The sequence below is a fragment of the Phalacrocorax aristotelis genome, chromosome 4, assembly GCF_949628215.1.
Source record: "Phalacrocorax aristotelis chromosome 4, bGulAri2.1, whole genome shotgun sequence".
Taxonomy (NCBI): Eukaryota; Metazoa; Chordata; class Aves; order Suliformes; family Phalacrocoracidae; genus Phalacrocorax; species Phalacrocorax aristotelis.
Genome location: NC_134279.1, coordinates 15,057,951 through 15,080,173, shown reverse-complemented (window position 1 = coordinate 15,080,173; position 22,223 = coordinate 15,057,951). Strand labels below are relative to the sequence as shown.

General features: G+C 39.3%; 1 protein-coding gene across 4 annotated transcripts in view; it reads right to left on the bottom strand.

Annotated features, from left to right (window-relative positions):
- The window catches only part of PTPN13 (protein tyrosine phosphatase non-receptor type 13), a 134,871-nt gene that overhangs the window by 28,902 nt on the left and 83,746 nt on the right, over nt 1-22,223 (bottom strand). For all 4 annotated transcript variants that reach the window (XM_075090352.1, XM_075090348.1, XM_075090349.1 and 1 more), the window contains exons 11-25: nt 19,185-19,404; nt 17,646-17,720; nt 17,364-17,538; nt 16,160-16,313; nt 15,877-16,015; nt 15,330-15,482; nt 13,790-13,972; nt 12,426-12,588; nt 7,948-8,371; nt 7,679-7,776; nt 6,364-6,420; nt 3,754-3,846; nt 2,327-2,434; nt 1,501-1,632; nt 650-1,116 (exon numbers count right to left, since the gene is read on the bottom strand). In XM_075090352.1, the coding sequence (XP_074946453.1) occupies nt 650-1,116; nt 1,501-1,632; nt 2,327-2,434; nt 3,754-3,846; nt 6,364-6,420; nt 7,679-7,776; nt 7,948-8,371; nt 12,426-12,588; nt 13,790-13,972; nt 15,330-15,482; nt 15,877-16,015; nt 16,160-16,313; nt 17,364-17,538; nt 17,646-17,720; nt 19,185-19,404 (2,641 nt within the window). The remainder of the gene's footprint in view (nt 1-649; nt 1,117-1,500; nt 1,633-2,326; nt 2,435-3,753; nt 3,847-6,363; nt 6,421-7,678; nt 7,777-7,947; nt 8,372-12,425; nt 12,589-13,789; nt 13,973-15,329; nt 15,483-15,876; nt 16,016-16,159; nt 16,314-17,363; nt 17,539-17,645; nt 17,721-19,184; nt 19,405-22,223) is intronic.

Sequence of the window (22,223 nt, the reverse complement as noted above, 5' to 3'; positions counted from 1 at the left end):
TCAAAGTGAGCTGGTCACAGAACACAGAAACTATAGTACTTCTGTATTAGAGCAGCCTACAGTCTGTTGGATTAATTTGCAGGAACTGCCACAATTTGGTTGAATAAGCTCTATCAGCTGAAAAGAAGAATTGCTGCAAGCTAGGAATGAATTTGTAGTACTTGCCATTGTGTACTTTTGGAAGGGTGAAGCAGCAAGCTGTTAGATTAGATCAATCCCGAAAGACTGAGTTCTGCTGCAACCCATTTCAGATGCATCACTACTACCAGGTGAATAAACTTACCTCTAGGGGTGGTCACTAAACTATGATCATATTAGACAACACCACAGAATTGGAAGTTTTCTACAGAATCAACAAGTGCACTATATGTTCATCCCAAAGCAGAATCTACCTCTAATAAGACATGCCCATCGCATGACATTGGAAATCTGGAAAGTTCTTTCAAGTTACAGGAATGATTTTCTCCATTTATTTTGAACAAAATCACCAGACTATTAGAAATTAGCTATTAGCATTTGCCATTAGAAGGCTAAGCTGCAGGCTAGGCTGTCCTTCCCCCACATCCTTTCACCTTATTCACACCCACAGTCAGCTATTTCACGGCCACTATTATACCAATAGGAAATATTCATATTAAATACACTATGCCTTTTTAGCTGGCTGTTGCTCCTGACTGCTGGAGTAAGTTGCTTCATCCATGTCAGAATCCCCTCGGTCAGAATATTCCACAGACTCCACTACCCCAGGCCTTTTATTTTTTCCTCGAGTACTGTCAGACAAGGATCTTCTCTTCTCATTCATTCTAGAAAGCCCAGACTGGGAATCACTGTAATGCTGCAGATCCTGCTGGGCTCTACCACTTGCATGTTTGCCAAAGAAGCTGGCTGTCTGGCTCTGAGACAGGCTGGCACTCTCAGTCCTGGAATCCTGGGAGCTCATGCTTCCATCACGCTTGCCTCCTGACAAACCAGACAAACTCCCTGAAACAGGCCTCTGGTGACCACGGGACTTGTGGTGTTCTTCTGAAGAGGACTCTGCCTCATTGTCCTGCACCAACGATGGCCTCCTTAAGTAACCCCTGGTTCCATTACTGATGTGTGCAGTGTTAGATGATGCTGAAAACCAGGAGACAAGAGAGTCATCAGTAGCTGGTAACATCTTATCTGCATTATGTCACAAATGCCTCAACTTACAACCATGTATGGTTTTATTCGTTCATATTATGCAAAACACACTGTTTCTGATGCAACTGGTGCATCCTCACCAAAGGCTACTGTAATACACTTCGTTCAGTCCCAGAACACAATCTCAAGCATATACGAGCTGGGGTTGCTCACAGAAGTTACCACGGTTAGGGTGATGTTTTACGGCTATCTCAGTCAATTAGATTAGTAATTTTAAAGAAACACAGAAAGTACTTTACAAAAAGTGTCAGAAAAGGCAGAGTGCTCACACTCAAAGAACAGCTCTTTAATAATAAGGAATATATCCCTCCGTACCTTTGGATAGCTTGTCCTTGGGCTGAGAGATAACAAGTGTCACGTCTTCAGGTGCATTCGCCAAAATTTCTAATGCTGTGTGGTGGCTGACGCCTTCTAAACTTGTGCTATTTATGGATATTAGTCGGTGTCCTGCAAAAAAGAGTTTGTTCAGATACAATCTAACATCTACATTTTTATCCATCAGTGAGAATGTGGAGTACAGGTCTGAAAAATCTCTACACCATGCAAGGATTAAAAATTACTAAAATTCAGGTGATGTTGGAATAGGGAACCCTAATGATTAACCCCGCCCCCCAAAAAACCACAGGAACTGATTATGAACATTTCTTCTTTTTAAACCTGCCAAACCTTTCCATATTATGATTTCTACCTTCTCCTCTGCTGTAAGAATGCAAAAGCAAAAATCAAGAATAAGCAATACGCAGTTCAGTTCAAGGTACAGACTAAAATAAAATGAAAATAAAAGACAGATTAAATAATTTCCCCCCTCCCTTTAGTAGCCATATGGTTACATTAACTTTTTCCAAAATCAAAGTATTTTAAAAAATTGAAATACCTATAGAGAGACAGTAGCAAATAAAGCCCTTATCTTTACACGTAACTTTAATTTTCTGCTATGCCAAGCTTCATTATTTTTACTTTGATTTGAATGATTTCTTCCATAGTTTAACAAAGAAGTACCACCAGTTTTTAGAAATTATCCAGAAGGTAACTGAAGGTCAGCTTTGTAAGGGACTGACGCCTGGAGCCATAGATGGAAATGGTACTACATACGTGTTTAGCCTTTTCTTTCATGTATACACCTCTTATTTACACTATTCACCTGGTTTTAGAGATCCTTCCAAATCAGCTGGCCCTCCGGGAATAACTGAATGAATAAAAATTCCCAGATCAAGTTTCCCTGTCTTCTCTCCGCCGACTATTTGAAAGCCTATTGAAAAGGCCCAAAGCAGGGAAAAATGTCAGTGATCAGAGTATAACGTAACACTGTACAAGTCCATATTTCAGAATGGTCAAAAACTTAGTAGTTCTAATGAATGTGAAGTAAAAGAAAACTATACATCTCAGAGAAGTCTACAGGAAAGTAAGTGGTACAGGGTTTTTTTTATTAAGCTTTATTGCATTCTCTGTTTTTGAGCAAGCAACTCAGACTTTGTATAGCTGGCTTCCCTGAAAACTACAGCAAAGATTATAGGAAACAACTGCGGCAAGAGAAATACATGCACAAACAGATGAGATTAAACGTGCATTTGCTGACCAGATGAAATGTGTTTTACTTAAAAACTGGCTTTCTCCATTGTTAGATGCTTCACCTAGATGTTTCACCCCGGTCTTAAGAACTGAGTTTTTCAACTCCCTGTTTCCTTTTGAGGCTTCTAATCTATTTCTGCCAATTTGACCATATAAACCTGGGAAGGATGTTCAAGATAAAAAAAGAAAATAGAAGATATCAGGTCTTCTCTGTTCTAGCTAAAACAGCTAAGTATCACAGACGGCATGGGGAAGAAAGAAGAAACAGTGTTTCATATTAATTTCTTGCTTTTTTTGGTCAATTCTTAAGTTACTGTGCAGGGTAAACACGAAATACCACTGCCTTGTGTAAATTTGAAAAGGGGAAAAAGCCTACAACAGTCCTATTTTGAATGACAGACAATGTCCTTAAGGACAGTTTAGAGAGCCTCCCTAAAGCACAATACTGACGCCAAATCATTCATTACTCATGCAGGGAAAAATTACGTGGGTTTATGAAAAAGCTCAGTGGTAGGAAGAGGAATGGAATGCAAATCTCTCATCTTCCAGCCTCCTTAAACCTCAAATTAATGTTCCATCTGATGATGTTATAAGGGTAAGAAAAACACTCCACAATTAGCTAATAATGGCTTCATAACATATTTGTTTGTTTGTTTAAAGCTTTCAAGCTGTCACAGCTGTGAGGTGTCCACATAGACAAAAATCTTGTACCTCAGAGAGATAAACTTTAAAGGCCAACTTTTGGTATGACTAGTTCACAATTTAAATATTATCCTACACTTACAATATGGAAAAACTGAGAAACAGACTTGCTTAACATCACTCAACAAATCAGTAGCAGGTGCTATCAAATAAGCCCAGGCTTCAGCATCAAAATCCAGCTACTGCCCGCACTGCTTTCCTCAGTCTTACAATAAATACTTAAATACAGAACAGAAAACTTTATTTTGTTTTTGGTTTTAGGACACACATGACAACAACAATTTTCAAGCCACTTACCTAAGCCCAATTTTTCATCCTTTTTCAAGTTCACCAAAGTTATCTCTCTCTCTGGTGAGGCAATTCTGTTCTGAGTTGTTTGCAGAGAGTCAACTGAAAAGCCAACATATCGTGATAAGATGCTTCCTGAATACTTTCCTTCAGGTTTGCCTTGAAGTTCTATTCCATTAAAAAAAAGATTACTTCTCCAATAACCTGAAAAGCTATTCTGAACTAGTGGGTCCAACTTTCATCTTCTAACCCATGTCCAAATAAAGAAAAACCACCACCATTGTAACTGATTCCCATCTTCAGCAGTTAAGATCTTTTATTCCTCCTAAGAAAAGTGCCTAGCATAGTCTCTTGGAATCAAAACACAACTGAGCCCTAGAATCTTCAAATTCATTAGTCTCAGTTCAGCAAGTATTTAGATCTGTGTTTATGTGCCCTGCTCACGTAGGCAGGACGTGTGTCAGTAAAAGTGAAACTGAGGCTTATTGTACGAAGTTACTAAAAGGTTACTCAGCGAGTTGTCTTAATGGTGGTCCTTCATTAAAAAACAATCAACGTAAGAAACACCTACTAAACCTTATCTTGTTTAAATTCTTGTTCAAGATCTTTATCAATGATCTGGATGAGTGGACTGAGTGCACCCTCAGTAAGTTTGCAGATGACACCAAGTTGGGTCGGAGTGTTTATCTGCTCAAGAGTAGGAAGGCTCTGCAGAGGGATGTGGACAGGCTGGATCAATGGGGCAAGGTCAATTGTATGAGGTTTAACAAGGCCAGGTGCCAGGTCCTGCACTTGGGTCACAACCACCCCATGCAATGCCTCAGGCTTGGGGAAGAGTGGCTGGAAAGCTGCTCAGCAGAGAAGGACCTGGGGGTACTGGTCGAGAGCTGGCTGAATATGAGCCGGCAGTGTGCCCAGGTGGCCAAGAAGGCCAACATCATCCTGACTTCTATCAGCAGTAGTGTGGCCAGCAGGAGGAGGGAACTGATTGTCCCTGTACTCAGCACTGGTGAGGCTGCACCTCGAATACTGTGTTCAGTTTTGGGCCCCTCAGTACAAGGAGGGCACCGAGGTGCTGGAGCCTGTCCAGAGAAGGGCAATGAAGCTGGCGAAGGGTCTGGAGAGCAGGTTTCATAAAGAGCAGCTGAGGGAACTGGGGTTGTTTAGCCTGGAGAAGAGGAGGCTGAGGGGAGACCTTATCACTTTCTACAACTACCTGAGAGGAGGGTGTAGTGAGGTGGGTGCCGATCTCTTCACCCAAGTCACTAGTGACGGGACGAGAGGAAATGGCCTCAAGTTGCATCAGGGGAGGTTTAGATTGGATATTAGGAAAAACATCTTTACTGAAAGAGTGGTCAGGCATTGGAACAGGCTGCTCAGAGAGGTGGTGGAGTCACCATCCCTGGAGGTGTTCAAAAAAATGTGTAGACGTGGCCCTACAGGGCATTGTTTAGGAGGCATGGGGGGTGTTGGGTTCACAGTTGGACTTGATGATCCTAGAGGTCTTTTCCAACTCTAATGATTCTATGACTCCATACATTGCCAGTTATGTTGACCTTTGAGTTGAGTCCAAAAATGTTTTACTGGCTTCATGCGCTGTGAGTAAAAAATATGGAATTTTAGCAATTTGTTATTATTTGTTTGGCATCACCATTGTTTAGATTTCAGTTCAATGTGGAAGTCAAAACAGCAAGCAGGCTGAAAATCACCTCCTCAAGCATTTGTGTACAGGCAGAGCACGGGCAAAGCATATACAGTATACATAGTTTACAAAAAAATCATAAAGTATTCATGGTACTGAAGTCACCATAGCTGTACAGCCATTTCATGAAAAGGTATTTCCTCCTATTGTTCCTTATGGTGAGCAAACATAATGACCACAGGCTGCTGATTCTGCCTGTTCCAAAATTTGAACACCTTCACAATAGATTTATGTGACTCCTGAGGGTTCGCAACAGGCTGAAATAGACCCAGGACTTAAGAGACAGAAGGAAGATGATTTGGAAAAAAAAACCAACTCCTGCAACTTCAGGAAATACCAATGTACTGTTAAGTCTGAACTCATGAATTTGCTACCTAAAGAAGGTACATCTTGTTTGGTCTGGAGCGCCTGGCATACTTTCGCCCTAAGTGGAACCTGCAATTCCACAACACCAGAAACCTACTGAGCTCTACAGACTGGTACAAGCAGAAAACAGAGGTTCAAGAGAGTGGGACAGACTGCACCACATGGAGGAGGAGTTTTTCTCCCACAAAACTGAATCAAACCTGAAAAGTAAAAGAACTAAGAAGAAAATGCAGTCTTTGTGGGTTCTACCCTCACAGGTAAGAGAAATGAGCTTTGAAGAGTATGTTAGGTAATAGCACACTTCAAGACTCAAACTAAACAGACACTATTCATATTTGAAAAAAATATTACACATAGATGTCAAAATCTCCCCCAAGCAGCAATCCAAAAGAAATATTAGGGGTTGTATTAAGGAAAAGGTCCTATCCAACTAACTGGAAAAGGTATTTAAGAAAAGCAAAGAAACACGACAGGTCGAACAGTGAAGTACTTGACAAGTGCTTCACAGACTGACTGAATTAATTCTATTGGCACATTATTTATCCACTTACCACTCTCTTTTAACAGCATTGATGATGGAAGATTTCCCAAAGTATTCATGCTAACGCCTGTGACATGAATGGAAATATTAGACATTTTTATAAAAATTTTTTAATACAAAAAACCTACCAAGTAGTATTTCAGACTTTACACAGTACACATGGTCTCATTCACAATTTCAGACTGATTACTTATTTTAAAAATTAATAAATGTGCAAGTAGTTTTGGATTAGCAAATCTGAATTACTCATGTACTTTGGTTGTAGTTCAAGGTTCAGATAGATGGTAGCTGATGTAAAGGCAAAGAATTAAAGAAAGTACAGAGGTTTGGCCTTTATAACCACTGTTAACTTCAGATAAAATTAATGGATCTTTCAGAAACTACGTCAAAGACTGTATTTTGTAACAGGATTGGATGAATATGCCTAACCTCATAAACTAACACAACAGGAGTCTTGTATGAGTTTGTACAGTAACAAGTAAGTTGCTGCAGTAACAAGCAATTTGAACAAAGTATTTCTATTTAAATTGGGTTGCATATAGAATAATATTCTCTTTGGAATGATCAATGCCAAGCAAATATGGCCATACTTTAAAGATAATTAAATAATAAGTATACTAAGTTATGAAAGTGAGGTAAGATAATTCAAGCTTCTTAAGAAAGCGTCCTGGCCTCTTCCAAACCTCTGAACCCTAGAGTTTCAGCTGATGAGTTTCATCATGCAAAGAATGTGCATCCCCCAGCACAGGCAACGTGATTCAGCAGGACTCTCTCACATGTAACTAAGATCCTTGTCAGAATTGCTGACCAGAAGATTATGGGTAAGCCCATGATAACACTAATTGTAAAGCTAAAAGCACAGGATAAATGGCTGCAAACAATTGCTACAGCAACTGCATGCCTCATCTCACTCTTCAGTAGCTTATACTCTTGGTACTGAAAAACCATGGTTCCCAACTCAGTCTTGGCTTCAAGTGCAGTGGGGCAGACGCAGCAAGTGTTTGTATGTCACATCTGGTTTGGGTTGGGTTTTTTCTGTTGTTTGGTTGGTTTTTTGTTTGGGTTTTTTTTGTGAGTTTGTTTATATTGACCCCCAAAAAATTAACCTCCTTCCACTTTTTCTGATGTTCTGTAACTAATCAATATTTTAATATTTAGCAAAAGCAAAGCAACAAAAGCAAGCTAGGGCTGCAAATGTTTCAGTCATTATAGTTTCTATTATTATAACAGGGACCCTGCTATATTAATAAATGTATCAAAGCATTACACCCAAAGCAATTTTAGAGGTTAGTTAGTAAATAAAGTAATATTTTTTACGTGCTGACCTACAACATAGGCTTGACCAGTATCTTCAATGGATGATGAGTCTGATTCATTTGTCTTTCTTTCAGGGCTTCTACTTAAACCTGCATGAGATTTTGAACTTAAAGGGGAGAAGGAGAGAAGGGGAACCAGGCAGAGGGAAGAAGAAGTTGGGAGAGGGAAGGGAAGGATCAATGTAATAAAATATGGTATGAATAGTAAATCAAAACTGTTGCAAAATGTACATTGACTGTACACAAAGATGTTGCAGGGCAGTCAGAGAGACTCTTACTTGTTCAGTTTTAGCGCCCCAACTGCTGATCCAGTATCAAATTTTGGCATTTGCTGAAAGACTCTTCCCATTATGTCTTCCATTTTTGGGGGAGAAGAGTCCAAAGCAGTAATCATATTTTTCCTTGGGGGGTAAACGGAGATGTGGCTCTGACTGAGATCGTGAAATGACTTGCTCATAACCCTGGGTCTTTCCTCCCAAGCAGTCTTCTCGTTCTTGTCCTTTGAAGAGCCAGGAAGCGGCTGGAAGAGTGAGAGCTCAGAGCAGGACAGCCTCTTCAGAATCTCTGCTTGAACAGACAGAGGTCGAACGGCAAGTCGGTTCAAGGTGCTGCTGGCCAGGCTACCAGTACTGATTGCTCGTCCCATGTTGAAACCTTTGACAGAGTCTGCATGAAGATTTAGGCTCCTAAATGAAGCCCTTTCTGTGGATTTTTTTTTTAAACAAAAACCAAACAAATTTAAGTTATACAGCAGAGATAATATAACCTCCTTGTGTAAAGCATGCATTTTAAACAACCAACTCACAAAAAGCATATTTCTCTGGAAGCTCATAAGTAGGTACCACCATCAGGGTACATATACACAACTACCATGTAGTTTGCTCAGGAAGCAAAGTTTAGAGTTCACGACATTACACTAACCTGACCATCTACTACACTGAAGTCCAAAAACACAGAATAGCACAATATTTATCCCCTTATTAGTACGAAGACTCATATTTTCCCTGCTAAACTGCTGTGCCTTATACACAGCCCTGTCATCTCTTTCTGCAAAGCAAACAATATCCTCAAGCCAAGTGACCTGGAAGGCTACACTTCCTTTAACCTGCTCATACAAGTATTTTCTATAATTTGAACAAATAGGGCTCCCCTGCCTCTATGCTAGCAGATCCTACCAAACTTCCATCCATCACTTAGTTTTCCTTGCATGAGTCCCTAACATGCTTCCAGTACAGCTGCAGAGCTGTAGGGGCTTGGCAACATCGCTACCTGGTTAAAGAGCATCAGTTCACTCAGGTGCACTCGGGGACTTCCCTGCCAGAAACATCCTAAATGTTTTAGCACAGGACAAAAAGTTTTGACTGGGGTTTGCCAGACTTTTGACTCATGAATTAGGATTCTCTTAAGCAGCAGAGAGAAACAGGTTTTGGATTGTGATTAAATTACTGCCAGCTGAGTCGTGGGAACTGTCTAGGTGGACGTTCTTAGCTGAAAGCAAATGGTAGATGATACAACTTAGTCTAACTCCCTCTCAATTCAGAGCAAAGCAGAGCAGGGCTCCTTTCTATTAGCCTAACTGCCTCCTAAGGCTAGCAGTTAAGTTCCTGTGGCTTGGCTCTTGCACAGAAACTTGATAAGCTGTGGCAACATGTTTGCTGGCTAGAGCTTTTAAAGGAAATGAGGCCATCTGAACCCTTCATAAACCTCACTGATATCTTGGAGTCAGTTCACAGGAAAGTCTGAGGAAAAGCAATCCTCAACTACATATATCTTTCTGATTTAGGGTTAACTAGTGTTTTTTTAAACTCTACATACAGTTAGAAAATAACTGGCTTTAGGAAGCTACACTGTAACTCAGAAGGAAAATGCTACTTTTTGGTACACAACATCCACTAGCTTTGCTAAATGCTTAAGTATTTACCATTTAAGAGTGTATTTGGCAAATGCAACCTCAGCACTGCCATTCTGAAAAGATGTTCCTTTCTCCAGTACCTAGGGCAGGAATTAACTGTAACAGTAACTCATGCTTTCTCTACAATAGGCATACAGATGGAGAAGATTTAGTTGTGGAAGTTATTTTTTGGTCCTTTTTAAAGGTTGTATTAGTATAAAACTACTACTTCCTTATCCACACCAAATACCTCCTCTAGCCACAACCACCAGACAGACCAGATGAGTTACTTAAGAATGGCTTTGGTCGATCAGCCCAGAGATGCACAAATCTCAGTTTCCTGACTCTGAGAGAAGCTATCAATGACACTTGCTCTTGTTGTGTCCCCATCTTGAGGAAGAGTACTGTAATAAAATATTTTAAGATATCTTCCCTTGATGTCATACTTACTATCTGCAAACACCAAACAGGATTTCCCTATGGATTTCACATTAATACATCATTATCTATACAGACATTAGGCCTTTCACACCTGCTCACCTCTTAACTGAAAATTCTCTTGTGCTCAAAACTCATCCCTCACGAGGATGAGTTAACCACCACTTCATCTTTGTGGTTTTCTATATGCCCTTTCAGGAATCCAAACATCCATCTTAAAACTCAGTGCTTGGTTCTGTTCACTGCATGGCCCCAGAAGTTGTGCAAAAAAGAAACCATCATTCCTCATGTTATAGCTTAGCTCCTTTCTCACGTACCATGAAATTGCTAGTATTTTTTTTTTTAACTTTGTGCCTCATCCCTTTCTATTCATGCCGAAAGAACATTATTCAAGGGCATTTTCCTTTTATTTTCCAAGACTGAGTCTCTCTATTAGATTTACATATGTTAAAACCGTTTCTCCCAGGTCACTGGAGACATTGTGCAACAAGTAAAAAACATGTCATGGTACATCACAGGGACTATAAAGTGCTCTCCCTTATGCCTCCACACTCTGGTATGTCTGTGAAAATTGCTTCACTGTCACTATGCATGCCAGGCCTTCTTCCTTGTCTCAAAATGTTTTTTCTGTTCATTGGCTGAAATAAAGGTGAGTCTTGCAAGACACTAATATTTTATTTCTAAAGAATCCTCTAAAGCATATTAATGTTCCAAAGTCTGCTACTCCATCCCATGAACGCTGCAAGTGTTACAGGAACACGCTTGCGTTCACTGTGCTGTTAACCCAGAATCAGTCCTTAAGGAACCTTCAAAATGTATACTTCCTGTGGTGATCAGCCTTGAGTTAATAATATTGTCACCTGCCCCTTTCTTTACTGTTTTGCTGAGTGCTTCCAAAGACCAGTTTTTACTGACATTTTAAGGGCTCTGGAAAATAAAATACCTGATGCTTCCGCACGCCAAGAATAATGCTTCCCAAATACTGCCTGGGATTTCACTGCTCAAACAGAAAAGCAGTACTTATAGTTAATATGCTATTTTTACTAGCTGCTTTGTCATTTTTTTCCTCTTACCTGTAATTATAATACTTTCTCTTTTAAAAAATATTATTCTAGTAACTCTATTGCTATATGCATGTATATGCAGGAAAGGAAACATGGCTAATCAATTTAGATCAGTAAAATTATGAATAACACAAACTTTTTTGAATTGGTTTTACTTTTAATAACCAAGTGTAACAGGATTAACCATAATATTGATTTATTTGCTTCTGATGATGAATTATTGATGAACTTTGAGACCTCTGAATCCCAAGTGATCTGCACTGCACAGAAGCAAACTATTATCTTCCAGACTCCCAAATCACAACACATACTGCATCTGTAAGAACAATCAAGCTTGCCTAGCCATGAAAACCCTTCATGTACTGCTGTTCTTTGCAATTCAGATTAAGCAAGAACTAAATTAGAGAATGGTAAAAAGGCTTTAAGTCAGTAGGTCTTATTCCTTTGCACTAAGTTGGTTGAGCCTAAGAGAATACAAAAAAAGAATGCACAGTTGCCACATGTCTTCCCCACCTCCCTTTGTTTTTTTTTTTTAAAAATTGGAGAACACAATCTCCACAGCAATGGGGTCAAACTCCATCCCAGCTACACTGGTGGAAGTCTGGATTAACAGCAAGTGGAATGCAGACAGATAAAAACAAGGAACAAAAAGAATGAGCAGGCAGACTGACCAAAATAGCACTTCCAGGCTGCACTGAAGGCCAGCCAGCCAAGTGGGCTCTGCTCCAAAGAGTGATGAAATTAGTAAAGCGAGTTTTTTCAATTATTGCATCCTCCAATTAATATTTTCTATCTAAAAAGAATGCCTTTACATTTTCTATTATACACACAAATTAGATGGCAATTTTGAAGAAAACTGGCTAGCAGTGTTGTTCCTTACTAGGACCACCAAACATTAAGTGGAATAAAGACAGCTACACCCAGAGCTTACAGACTTTGCATCATTAAATGCTCCCTATTGTATTTGCCCTTGCACGATCACACCATTTTATCTGCAATTCCACATTATCAAACCAATTCATTCACATCAAGCAAAAGGTAAAAATCCTATTACTGAAATATCTTCAAATTCTTTCTGAAAAAAGCTAAAAACCGAACAGAAAAGTACTATTAGTGATCTATTTTTAGATTCTTTGTATTTTAAAGGAGCTGCTGTGTGCCAGCTCTGCATGACCTGCCAACTTTTTTCCTCCCCTTAAAATCTAAACAAACTTAGCTAGTAGATTCTCTTTGTAGTATAAACTATGTAGATCTACACACATGTAGCACCCAGCAGGATTACTGAAGCTCAGTTTAACTTTTCTCCTTACAAATATACATATAGATTGCTATTAAAAAACCAACACAGCATAATAGTCCTTACCAATGTCCTGAGTGTCTTGGTTGCTCTGCCTGGTTCTCATCTGTAGTTGGAACTTATGCTGGGAAGAGCAGAGATGCAAAAGGTACTGGCAAGTCTTACTGTTGTCAGTCTGAAATGCATGCTTGATACCATCTGATGTGTTCTGCAAAGTTATTTTCTTCTTCTACACAATGGAGAAAGAAAAAAAGTCAAAGACAATGATTTCTTTTAGCCTACAAAAAGTTTTGTATTTGCTTGTGCAGTTACAACATTCAAGCTTTTCTGACGCAAAATGCAATGATGGGAGAGACTTTGGTTAAAATAGGTTGAAAGTAATTTGAAATTTACAAAGCAGCATTTTAAAGCTACTTCTGGGCTAGCTGAGATGGTACTTTAATATTATTTAATCCATCTCTGTTACTGTCAGTGCTGACTAATGACAACCAGTACTATTACATTGTACAGGATGGGGTTTACAGAAGTGGCCAAGGAAGTCACAAGGGGTGCTGCTGTTCAAGGGAAAAAGAACTAGATGCCCGTCTAGTTATTGAATCTATCAGTTAACGTTCCAGGTCTTAAATTTATCTTTAGTAATTTTTAAACTTCAATTTACCATTTCTACTTAAAATCATATCACAGATGGAATGGGCTGTAGCTTTTCAATAAGGTAGCAGACAGAGTTTGAAGTACTGTTTTCAATACCTCTATAAAGGTAAGCATTTGAAGCTCAGCACCTCATTAAAAACTGACACATGACCACCAGGTTATGGTGTACCCACCAGAACTGGCTGGTATTATCCAGATCAAGTGTCAGCCCGTCATTCATTACTGTTCAACTTAACTACCCTTGGAAATGTAACAACTTAAAAGCAACACAGGTGCATCTCCTAGTTACAGTGAATACTGTAATTCGCCAGTATCCACTCCTCTAACACAGGATTCTCACTCTGGTCTTCCTTCACTACCCATGCCCCATACAGCAGCATGGACAGATTGCCCAGAAATGCAGTAAATGGTCAGAGCTTCTCCTCATGCTAAAGGACACCCTTGATCTATCTTCATAGTAGCTCTTTCCTCTGAAGGTAGGGAAGCCACAGTTCACATCAATACAGATTTGCCAAAACACAGGTGCTAAACTCTCTTCTGAGGCTGGAACCTCAGGAGCATAGAATGCAAGCTAATAAAAAGAAGAAAAAAGTATCTTTAAAACATCAAAACTCCTATTTCAATCCAATGATACAACACAGCTCAGCTACACAAAATGTAGTCAGATTGCACTGCAGAAAAGCAGCTTAATTTGCAAAAATAACAAAGACACAAACCCAGTATCTGGAGATAGAAATATAGACATGTACACACAGATACAAGAAAAGAGCCCAACTTACACTAAAGGATATTTTCTTTGTCTCTCTCCATGGGAAGCGTAGTACAGGTGTGCGGGCACCATTGTGAACTTCAAAAATAACAACTCCTTTGGAGCACACTCCCAGAAGGATACCTGTTTGGGATCTCTTCTCAGGCAACACATGATGAAGATGAACCCCATATTCTGTGAGCCTCTGACACAACTGTAGAGATCAATGTAATGAAACTTCTAAGAATATGAAGTTAATGCTATTAGAAGTTTTTTACACCTCTACATAAATATTATACCTCTATATAAATATTTTAATATATGCATATACACATATATATGGATTTTAGAAAAAAGATTCCCTTCTGCCTGGTAATTCCACTTATGCATTTTACAGATGTTACAACAGTGGCACATCAGCTGCTCTAGAGGGTTATAAGTCTTGCTAGTATCTCCTGACCTGCAAACACAATAGAAAATGAACCCAGCATTTATTAAAATCAAACAATGAAAAGATTAATCAAGAATGCCTGTGAGTAAATCAAACTTGCACAAACCAATTGTTGGCAACAAACTAACTAGCCAGATGCACTTGTTATTGACATATTTCTCAAACACAGAATTAGATTAATACTGCAATTCTGTGACCACATTAAGGCACCATAACTGCCAAAAGACATGGTTTCATCATTTCGCACTCACAGTCATTAATTATTAATTCCTGCTGCCTCTTCAGTACCAGCGTAAGGGATTGATGTACAAATCAAACAAGGGAACCTAACTGTTCTCCTTACCCCACCCCCAGTCAGGCTAGGTTTACCTACGATCAAGTCCCCTACACTTGTTTTCTGTGGTTAAGCAACAAGAACACTTCTGCCAAATGAGCAACAGCCTTAGAAGATGTGAAGTCAGCTGAGTGCCTCTTCCATCACCTTCTCAAAGAGACTGTGGAACTACAGTGCAACTGTGGAATTACAGTTTAATCATTACCCAGTGTCTCAGCAGCAAACCATCACCCCCCTGAACTCCTTTGCAGCCAATGTATCAAGGCAGGACCTGCTCATTATGTCATGAGCAATGGCAACAAAAGCATAATTATATTTCTTAATGGGTCTTTTTAGAATAAACCAAATATATATGTGATTATAGTTTTCCCTATCATCTTACATAGTACCTGCACAAGAAAGTCTGCTTGGTAATGCTTCTGGCTTCCTTCATACCAAGTACCATAAACAGGATTAGCTGTAACAAAACTTTTAATATTTTTTTCCTCAACAGAAAGAACAAAGGAGGTAGGGAGTGCTGGGTGTGCTGCCTCATAATCATAGCTTTTAACTAGTTTGAGCTAAAGCAGGAAGACTACTGATGGGGGGCGGGGAGGGGAAGAGAAGGGCTTCCTTTCCATCTGTTACGATTTCTTTCCACATGTAACTGTCTTTTGAGAAGATCTTTTCAGCTTTCTTTCTTTTGGTGTTATTCAGAACTTGGGCTGTTTTCCTGTGCTTTCACTTGAAGTCCATGCACCCATATTCCCACAAGGAATTTCTTAAGTCACAGATTAAGTCACTTACCTTCAAAAATTCTAACTCTGTCTCTTTTTCAGATGCACCCACATAAGTGCTATGCAACTTTGGCAGCTCTTCCTTGATGTAGGACAGATCTAGTTTCTCCATCACTCTAGCCGGGACATAGTGTTCTACTCTGAAATATGACATGCCATGCACCTACAACACAAAACATTTTTGTGACAGCATCTCCACATGAACAAAGCATAAACATTTGTTTTACAGAGAATTGTACATTACAGCTGAGTAAGGGAAGGTTTCAGAATCTCAACCCTGACCCAGAGCTTAATTTCACATATGGTTTCTTCTTATTCAAGCCTGACTCTACTTCCACAGAAGAGAGAGGGTTCAACACTCAGATCTTGAACTAGATTCTGCAACAGCCCTGTGTTAGACTAAAAGAAGACTTGTCCACAGCAAAAATTGCCAGCAGCATATCAGCTGGGCTTTCAAGTCCAGGGCAGAGATATGAAGCATGTGTGGCAGCTCACAGCCCAATCTTTAATTAAGCAGCAAGAACACAATTTCTCAAAAGGCAAGACTGATGATGTACCTCTGCCTGGTAATCTCCATACTCAGCTTGGAGAGCTAGGGATGCTAGTAATAAAGACGTCTCATCATCACAGTGCATCCTGTCTTCCAGGATGTCCTTCCGCAACTGTAGATAATACTGGTGACAGGTCAGCGTATGCCTAGAACAGGAAAACAAAACAAAAACCACAAAAACCCCCACACTGTCTTTGGTACTCTTCCTGTTACAGCAAATACCCAGTATTTGATTGATATCCAATTTCTGTTCATAAATTAATAGGTTAAAAATATTTTCATACACTTACTGTATAAGACTGACATCATCCACAAAAAACTTTATGCGAAAAAACAGACTGAAGTTGACAGGGGGCTTGTTCTTTTTCTTTGGTTCTTCTTTCCATCCTTCTGGAGCGACTTTACTTAGCTTTAGGTCAGGATCAACGAAGAAAAATTCATTGTCTGCCATGAGTGTTAAAGGGAAGCACATGAGTAAAAACATTAAAACCAAATATTTTCTCCAGCTGGAGGATTAAGACCAGATTTACAATTCTGTAATTTGGTTTTGAACAGTAAGGTTTTCTGTTGACTAGCAATGGCTTATAAGCACAGTAGCCATTAATCTGAACACCAAGTAAGGGTAGAAGAAATAACTTTATAGTTATTACAAGGGGGGGCAGCAGCACAGGGAGCAGGGGCTTAGGAAAAAAGTTACCTTCTGTGATAGCTACAAGATAGGAGCTAGGGTTTCTTTAAAATTTCAAGTTTCTTAGCCCACAGGAAATCCAAAATCCATCATTCCTTTCCTCCCTTACTACTTCTGTCCCATTTACATTTCTGCAAAATGTTTTCAAGGCTTTCTAAATTGTCAAGAGCACCAGGAGCCTGCCACGGATAGAGTAAGCTCTTGGGCTGCTGAGGGCTTGCATCTCATGCCAACATTCTGAGCGCTACAGTTCTGCAACAGCCTGTGAGATATGCCAACAGGACTCTTGGATCTGAACATGTTAGTTCTGCCACAATGATCTTCTACCCAGTGGAAGGAAAAAAAAAAGTCCAATTTCTGATCTGTTGTAATAGTGAAAAACTAACAGCTCAGGAGCAAGTACTTTTTTCTTAAGGCAACTCCTCCATACAAGGGGCCCTCCCATGCATCCCAATGGGTCTGCCTCCACAAGAGGCTGTAACATTGCCTAGATTGCATTAACAGAACCCAAAGCTCTTTCATGTCCTCTGAGGGGTACTAATGAATATAACAAAGAGCAGGGAAGAAAACTTAGCAACCAAAGGGAAAAGGCTGCCCAAGATGAGCTGTCATTACTCAGGCAAACATAAAATTTCATTGTGCGAGGTTGTTCTTCACTGAGGAATGTATTTTGCCTCAATACAAGAGAGTGTAACTCAAAATAAACACTGTAGATGCCAGGCAGTCTCCGCTTATCTTTTTTCAACACCATGTAGGTAATTCTTCTTATTCTGTACCTGTCAACTACATCGAATGATTATTCTTACCTCTTAAAGTGGCCAGTCCAAACAAGTGATGTTCCACCAAGCCAATATGAGCAACAACCATATCAAAGACATCTTTACATATTGTTTTAGTATCACAGGTCAGCTCCAGCTTCTGCCCACTTAGAAGCATCACATTTACTTTTCGTCTGGTGTCATCATTCTTCCCTTTCTTAGTCTGCATTTTGTGAAATAAAATATCCCAACATTCACACTTGTGATAAAAGCACATTTCTTGGTTTAACAACTCCCCTGCCACTGATTGCTGAATAGCCGCTTTCATACCAAGATCGACTTCGGTAGATCCAAGGAGATGAATGGCTCAATCGTCATTTTCACAAACTCAGGGCCAAAGAAATTCTGCAAATCACAAGAATATGAATTAAACCTGTGTAGCTGAAACAGACTACGGCACAGTTATCTCCTGCCCTGCGAATACCAAAGAGGAACTAAATGCCAAAACCAGAAAATTGTACTGAATTCCTCCCATGAGCTGGTAAGTCTTAAGAACCTGATTTTGCCAGCATGCAGACCACTTGCAAGCTACAGTGTTGGTGACATTACTACTCTGCATATTTTAATTCCTTTGCTGGCCAAAAAGCAAATGCTGTAGTATTATTTGTCTTCTTTTAAAATACAGGGTGTGGGTTCCATATTGAGACCATCTGGGCTTATCTCAGTAAGGAACTGCCTGACATTACTAACATTTTCTGCACTGGTGGCAATTTTGCCTTGACAAATCTCTGCCTGTGACACAGAAGTCTCATCTCCTGAAGACTGAAACGTTTCACCCTAATTCTGTCTGCTGGGTTCAAATAGAGATCCCGGCCAATTTCTGTCTGCCTGTAAACAAATAAATGTTCTACTAATTCCCCCGTAAGTTATAGGAGGTTACCTGTCCAAACTGTTAAAGGAAGTCCCCGGCACAAACCCCACTTCAATACCACATTAAAAATTAGCTCAAGATTCATCTTTTGAGCTAAAACCTTCATTGGCTACAGCCTACTACCTACTGTGTACTATATGTAACACACCTACATGGAAACCTCTTAAGGGCCAGGTAGGAACCAACCTGGCTAGTTAAAGCCTACATGAACTAACTGGTCAGAATGCTATGCACTGGAGACAGATACAGGAACAATTACCCTGGATTAGGACAGCAAATTCACCTGAGTCTTGTTTTAAGTTTTCCCACCCTTAAAAAAATAAATACAATTCACTGAAAGCAGCAGAGGGCATCAAACCATCAACTCTGCTAAAGATCAGCCACTCCATTTACCTGTACTTGTCTCCTTTCTCTATAAACATATATTCCATCCACATAGCAAGATAGCTGGGAACAGAAAGGGGAGTTTGCACAGTGATTAAGGATGAACCCAAAGGAATCCTATCTGCCTTTCTTTACCTTCCCAACTTCTTAATTTAATAACCTTTGATGCTGGTGGGACACATCCACATTCCACTAAGAAATAAATGCCAATCAAGTGGTTGAAAACTCCACAGAATACAGGAAAAAACTACACCTCACCTTTGTCAGGATGCTATATTGTTTAACTGATGCAATCTTTAGTCAAGGCTTGCTGTATGTTTTAGCATCTCTTGATACTGCTTTAGGCTACGTAGCTGTTAATGCCACAAAACCTCAGAAGTTTATCCTGTGAGAGAGGTCTTTCCTATCAGGGCAACACCAAACACCTAGTATTGGATCTGTTGATGACTGTTTATTACAGGACCCAAGTTATGAATCCTGCATATTACAAGTTTCAGTCAAGAAACTGCTCTGTTTCAATGAAAATAAGAGTTCACCCATGATCAGGGCATTACCCTCAGTTTTCTTTGGGTCATGGCTGTTTCCAGAGCTATTTCTCTCAGCGGATCTCTGGTGACGTCAAGCATTGAGGACCTAATTACATCTCCTGGGTAGAGGTTAGGTCGGGACTGCCTAAGAGCCATTCTAGCTTGAAGTTGCATCATTTCTTCTTCCTGACGCTTCAGCATCACTTCTTGGCTTATTAGATTGCCTTCAAATGGTGCTTCATGTTGCCTACAGTATAGTCAGAGGGGATAGGAGACCTTAGTAGGAATGCTTAAGACATTCTGCCACTTTAAACACTTACCTAAGTGGAAACCCAGAACACACAAACTAGTTATCAAACACTACATTAAACACATTTACTCAGCAGCCAGGAGGTTAGTACTCTACAGCAATCCATCCATATAGAAAATAAGCAAACATGCCAAGTTTCTACAGCTGCCTGTCATTTATTTAAATGAAAATAAAGGCTCAGCTGCAGTCTGAAAAATACCTGACACTACAAACCCACTGAATCAGTGAAAACCAGTGAACACACAGGAGGAAGTAAAACATTCATGCTTTGAAGATACCTTAATTTCTCTGTTCAGGCAGGGACTATGAAAAAGGCATGCTTGAAAACATGCCATTAAAGGAGAAAATAAAATAGCAACATACTTTATATAAGTAAATATTGCTCCAATCACTTTCTCTGTAGCAATTCTTTACAAGCTCTTTGCACAGCACTGTTACCTCTTCCCTGATTTTTCCTGAGCAGTAGTATAGCTTAAAATACTTATATAAATATTTTATATGTATCAACATCCTCTACACTACGTTATTCTAAATACCACACTCTAATGTTTTCATCCTCTTATTTTGCTGGGGGGAAAAAAAAAACCTTTTAAATTCCTAAGAATGGTTTGGTTGATACACAGCCACTGCAACAGTTTAGCATTTTAATTAATAACCCAAAGGAAAATGAGAAGGGTAAAAAAAAACCAAAAACACCAAACAAAAAACCCACAAACAAAAAACCCCATCTGTATTTCTGAAAAACACAGCAACTAGTTCTTTTATCAGCAGGTATGGATCCCAAATGTCCTACCAATTTTATTCTCTGTGGAAGGAAAGAAATCCATGTCCCATTCTGGATGAACAAAAGCCATCTTTCATTTGAAAATCAGGAGATTAGGAAATGTGAAGAAAGAAGAAATACAGGAAAAATAAAACCAACTTCCACTCCCCTCCCTCTTTCCCATGCTTATAGAAAAACACCTTTAAACTTCAAACTAAATATAAACCAATCAAGGCTTCTTTAGAAATCCTAAAACAAGAAAATCAGTGTTCTCCCTCTGTTAACATAACTATACAGAGGCATTTTTTAAAACACAAATGGACAGGAGAAACTAAAAAGACTTTCATCCACCAAAACACACCTTCAGCAATTCCAACCCAAGTGTTAGTTTAGATGGTACGCTAGAGTAATGAGCAAAGTGTTTTGAAGCCTGTATATCATTGCACTGAAGTTTAGGAATACAGATAAATGTAGAGTAAGTCCTGCACTGCCACTGACACACAGCCCTTTGTAGTAAAAGGGAATCTTAAGACTTTTAAAGACATTAAATTTACATTCCTACTTAAAGATATGTTTGGTGAATAACACATCAGTTAATAAACTAAGAGAAAATGCACTTGTCCAGACAGTACAGTTGTCTATGCTAATTGGTGGACATGATTTCAAAAATTTTTTTCATCTTTTTACAGTAAAGTTTCTAATGAATGCCAATAGTGGGAACAGTGCACCACATCCTCTTTTTTTTAAACACTGAAATTTCATTGGTTAGCATACAAAACCAGCATAAAAATGAGAAGAGTTATGTTATCCTGAGAGTTGAAACAATAAAATGCCACTAATGCGCCAAAAACCGAGCAAAACAATACTGAAGTTCCTCAAATGGAATTTCAGGGAAGATATAGGGTAGTTACAGAAAAATGTATTAATGTAAGCCCATTATCCTTTCCATTGTGCAGGGCTTTCATAGCATTGCTTCACTTTTCCTGCCTCTGTCCCATTCTGCAACAGACTTAATTAATGTGCACCTAAAAAGACAAAGTAATGAGTAAAGGCCTCGGACCTGCAAAGACTTGTGCACATGCTTAACTTTTCACCAAGAGGAAGCTTATTAAGACCGACGTATGTGGGAATATTCACAATGAACTAAGTTAAATACACCCACGAGCACCCTTCAGATCAAGGTCTAAGGATGGGCTCTTAAATAAAACAAAAACAAACACTTTCTGAACATAAATATCTATGAATTATCAAAGACAGTATGAAAAAGATAGACATGTTCCAACTGGTTGTATCTGAAAACACTTGCTAATGTGAAAACCCCTACCGCAGAAAAAATTTTGTTTTGCCTTTTTTAATAACATACAGCTCTGTGCAATAGAAGCAATCATAAGTTACTGTGTAAAGTATTATCATTACATTGGTTTATCATCTTTGTTGACATATATTAGCTTCTCTGAAAATTGGGGTGGGTGTGGGGTATCAGGGGAGGAAGCTCAAAAACCTAATAGTTTAAAAACTTTAACTTAGTATATAAGCACTATCACCAATCAGAAATCAGCATGCTTCAGCATCCTGGGTAAGTCTGTAACTAAGACTGTAAGTAATATTGGCTTGGTCAGACTGTTAATTTTCTATGGAGGGTATCAGCATGGTTCACTCTTTAGGTTGCAAGACAAGGAATGCATCTCTCACTCTACAGAAGAGGAGATGCTGTTGACAGATACAGGTAGAGCTCTTCCATGAAGTTCAGAATATGCAAGTATTACTAGTCCAACAAAAAAAAATCCAAATTACATTCCTAACAGATAACAACATAAAAGTATGTTTCCTATGGTACTTCATCAAACAAGTACTAGGCTGCCCCCTCTCTTTTTTCATCAATGTCTGACTGCAAGCCAGAATCTCAGTTACTTATTAACCTGAAGATTGGTAGGTGAGCAGTCACCTGGAAGGGTGACTCCTATAAAAGAGAGAAGCGAATTAACTCCTCACC